General features: G+C 40.2%; 1 protein-coding gene across 1 annotated transcript in view; it reads right to left on the reverse strand.

Moving 5' to 3' along the window:
- LOC101854931 (glutaminyl-peptide cyclotransferase-like) overlaps positions 1–3,855 on the reverse strand; it is a 9,087-nt gene that overhangs the window by 3,112 nt on the left and 2,120 nt on the right. The window contains exons 2-4 of the mRNA XM_013079220.1: positions 2,830–3,051; positions 1,388–1,651; positions 96–270 (exon numbers count right to left, since the gene is read on the reverse strand). Coding sequence (XP_012934674.1) covers positions 96–270; positions 1,388–1,651; positions 2,830–3,051 — 661 coding nt within the window. The remainder of the gene's footprint in view (positions 1–95; positions 271–1,387; positions 1,652–2,829; positions 3,052–3,855) is intronic.

Below are 3,855 nucleotides of genomic sequence, written 5' to 3' on the forward strand. Positions count from 1 at the left end.
TCTTCTTCTTCTTCTTCTTCTTCTTCTTCTTCTTCTTCTTCTTCTTCTTCTTCTTCTTCTTCTTCTTCTTCTAAGGACGCTGCATGATAAGTTGCCACAACAGGAATGAACACTCACAATGTTCTGCAATTTATTCTTGGTATTGTCGAATCTGTCCAGCGTGTTGAACCAAACTTCTGCCAGGTGTCGAGAACCGTAGAGTGAGTCTTGTTCGTTGAACAAGTACAGTGCCTCCTCTCCGTCAAAGAAGATCATTTCGATGGTCACATCCTGCCAGGTTTAACAGAGGATTACCCATATATTAGTGCAAAATGTTCAGATCTACGTGTACATGTGTTGGGGTATCAAACGATACGACAATTTCATGATGATGATGATGATGATGATGATGATGATGATGATGATGATGATGATGATTTTTTTTTCCTTAATGGGCCTGACGGACTCCACGAAGAAATCTTCGAGCGAGAGCGAGGCTCTTTTTCGGCTCCATTGTCAATATGCTTAGCGGCACCTCCACCCGTCCAAATAACTCCATTCGAATTGCCATTGTTCCTGGACATTCAAACATATGTTTGACATATTCCTTTTCATGGCCGCATCTTCGGCAACATGGGCTGAGCTCTTCATTTACAAAGTTTTTATACCATCTTAAACTCCAATGATGGTCCGACCACAGTCTCGCCAGCTCAACCTGGTCCCAGCGAAATGTGATAGACTTTTGTTCCCGCTTACAGGAGTACCCAGAATACACATCTTCCAGGTGCTGGTACTTAGTTCTACATGGTGGGTCTTTGATGATGATGATGATGATGATGATGATGATAATGATGATGATGATGATGATGATGATGATGATGAGGATGAAAAATCTACTAAGTCTCAAACCCTTTTTTTATTCCCTGCTACCTACAATGATGATGATGATGATGATGATGATGATGATGGTGATGAAAAATCATCATTCTATAGCCTTTGCTATCTTGTAGCCTATTATATAAATCATAATAACAATAGAAGTAGTAGTAGTAGTAGAAGAAGTAGTGGTAGAAGAAGAAGCAGTAGTAGCAGCAGCAACAGCAACAACAACAACAGCAGCAGTAACGGTGATAGTTGTTGTAAAAGCGAAAGGGATTGTGGAAACACGAATGCAAAGCAGGAGGAGGAGGAGGAGGCAGAAGAAGAAGAAGAAGAAGAAGAAGAAGAAGAAGAAGAAGAAGAAGAAGAAGAACAACAACAACAACAACAACAACAACAACAACAACATCAACAACAACAACAACAAAGAAAACAACAACAACAATAACAAACAGAATATGAATAAGAACAAGCAGTAAAACAAGATCAAGGAAAACAAAATGAAAGAGAACAAAGACAGATAACTCACAGATTCCAGAGAATTCAGAATGATGGTGAGCTGCCGGGCAAGGTTAACGAGAAGAGCGCACGGCACCGCCGAGTCCATCGCTCCGACAAAACCCGGTGGGCTGAGCTTAGAGTCGAAGTGACAGGCAAAGATGAGGCGCAGGGGGGCGTTGGGGTTGATTGTGGCGATGACATTGACGAAAGGAGCAGGTCCAAACGGTGTCAAAGCAACGAAAGGGTCTTCTGCCACCTGCCATCCGAAGGCGAGGAACTGAGCCTTGATGTACTGGAATGGAGATTGGTTACGGGTGGATGGATGGATGGATGGATGGATGGAAGGATGGATGGAAAGATGGATAGATGGATGGATGGATGGATGGATGGATGGATGCATGGATGGATGGATGGATGGATCATAACTTTCATTAATAGTCCAAGACAATCGCATGTGCAAACAACCACTTCGAATTCCCCCCCCCCCCTTTTTTGTGTTGTTTCAGTAAATGCATTTAATAATGATACTGTCCAAGACTCGAGGATCACCTATCCAAGATGACCATTTTTCTCATCGACAATGTGCTTGAATTGAACTGGTTCAACTGTATATGTATACTGTATTTCTAAAAGAATCTTAGATGTTTAGATGCTATTCGGTACCAGTATGTTGCCTGATGTAAAAAAATGTCCTGATCATACCAACAAAAGAGGGCGTTCAAATAAGTCTTTACCCTAACTATAAAGGAATTTCCATACCATGATTTAATTAAAGAAGTGATTTCTTGGTTTTCTAGAGCGGCGCACGTGGAATGTTTTTGAAAAATCTTATTGACGAATAGAGCTTGACGGCATTTCTAGAGAACTTGTTTCTTGAATACCAAAAATAAAACGTTTCCTGATGCAAGACAATGCTTCAGTGCACAGAGTAGTCATGGCAGCTCAGATGGTATTGCAGTGTGGCTACAAAATTCTCCAACACCCACCATAATTATTCATCACACACAGTATGCTCTAACTTTTCTTTTTTCAACCCCCCCCTAAAAAAACAACAACAAACAAACAAAAAAACAACCGCTCTCAAGCGACAGCGTTTTCAGAGTGATGACGATGCTACATCTGCAGTGGAGCATTGGTGTGAGTCCCATCCGTGGTCATCTTAAGGATTCTTTGAAGATCAAATAAAGATGACAAAAGTATTATAGCAATTTGCAGGGTGACTATGTAGAGAAGTGGCATTGCGAGGGTTAAATTTCAACTTTCTAGCTAGCTTCTTTCATGGAAACAGTAAAGGCTTATTCAGCGCACTTTGCATTGACAACTGAATAATTCCAAGGACGACGAAAAAAAAATCACAATAAAGAAAAACAATCCCTTCTTCCTCTAGTTTTTTTTCATAATCATTTCTCGTGATACTATTTACGAATTGTCATGTTACTCACCGCCGTAATTTAATATGTCCGAACTCACCTCTCGAACCCGAATGTTTCCGGGTGAACCTGGGTATCTGACTTCCAGAAATGGCGCCAACTCGACGTTCTTGAAGTTGTCCATGTTGGAGAACCCCTGTGTGAGGATCTGTAGGGCGGGGTCAGCGAAGAAGGTTGGACAAGCCGGGATTTGCTGACCTTGTACTTGTGTGGCATTTGGACGTTGTATCTGATTCTGGGCTTTGAGGGAATCTATCAGTTTCTGTGGGGGTGAAATGAAAGAAAGAAATGAAACTAAAAATAAAAAGCAAAACAAACAAACAAACAAAAGCCCCATGCAATGGTGCAATGTACTCATTAGCTCGTTTCAGAACGTAGAATCTACATCAGTTTCCTCGACTGAAGTGGCGCTGTCGTTCACGTAAATGTTGAACCCTTGAAATTTGAATCAGAATTCGGTCTAAATTGTTCCTTTCAAATCTTTTATTATGTATCTTGTCTGGATCTTGATAACGTGTTTTAAGAGTGTATGATGTGACCTACAAATGCAATAAAACTCTAACTATAACTAAAGATATGACCTTAAAACGTATTATACAAGACATTTGACTCACGAGGGTCAATCAAATGCTTACTTGTTAAAGAAAGTGTCAAAGTGTACAATACACTATTTTCTTGCATGTAACCTTCTAGTGTCTATCGTGACATAACTAACGGTTGGTGTAAGCACCAGTTAGGCTTACTATAGGGCTATTCCACGGTAACTGACAGGACATTTGGACAATGCTTTATTTCAACTTTAAATGATCAGAACATCTGAAAGGCACATTATTATTAAGATTGATATTAAATGCAGTCTTTTGAAAAATGCACAGTTAGCAAATTCTCTGTCTTGTTTATTTTTGGTAATTGACGGGAAAAAACCCCTCATTTATATGATAAAAAACCCCAAACACTTTATAACATTTTCGGTAGTTTCTAATCTATCCTTTTCGAATCTAGGGTTTGTGGAGTACAGGTTAGGCTTTTCCTACTTGCATGCGGACCCCCCCCCCAAAAAAAAAAG

This window comes from Aplysia californica, unplaced genomic scaffold, assembly GCF_000002075.1.
Source record: "Aplysia californica isolate F4 #8 unplaced genomic scaffold, AplCal3.0 scaffold00045, whole genome shotgun sequence".
In the NCBI taxonomy this organism is placed as follows: domain Eukaryota; kingdom Metazoa; phylum Mollusca; class Gastropoda; order Aplysiida; family Aplysiidae; genus Aplysia; species Aplysia californica.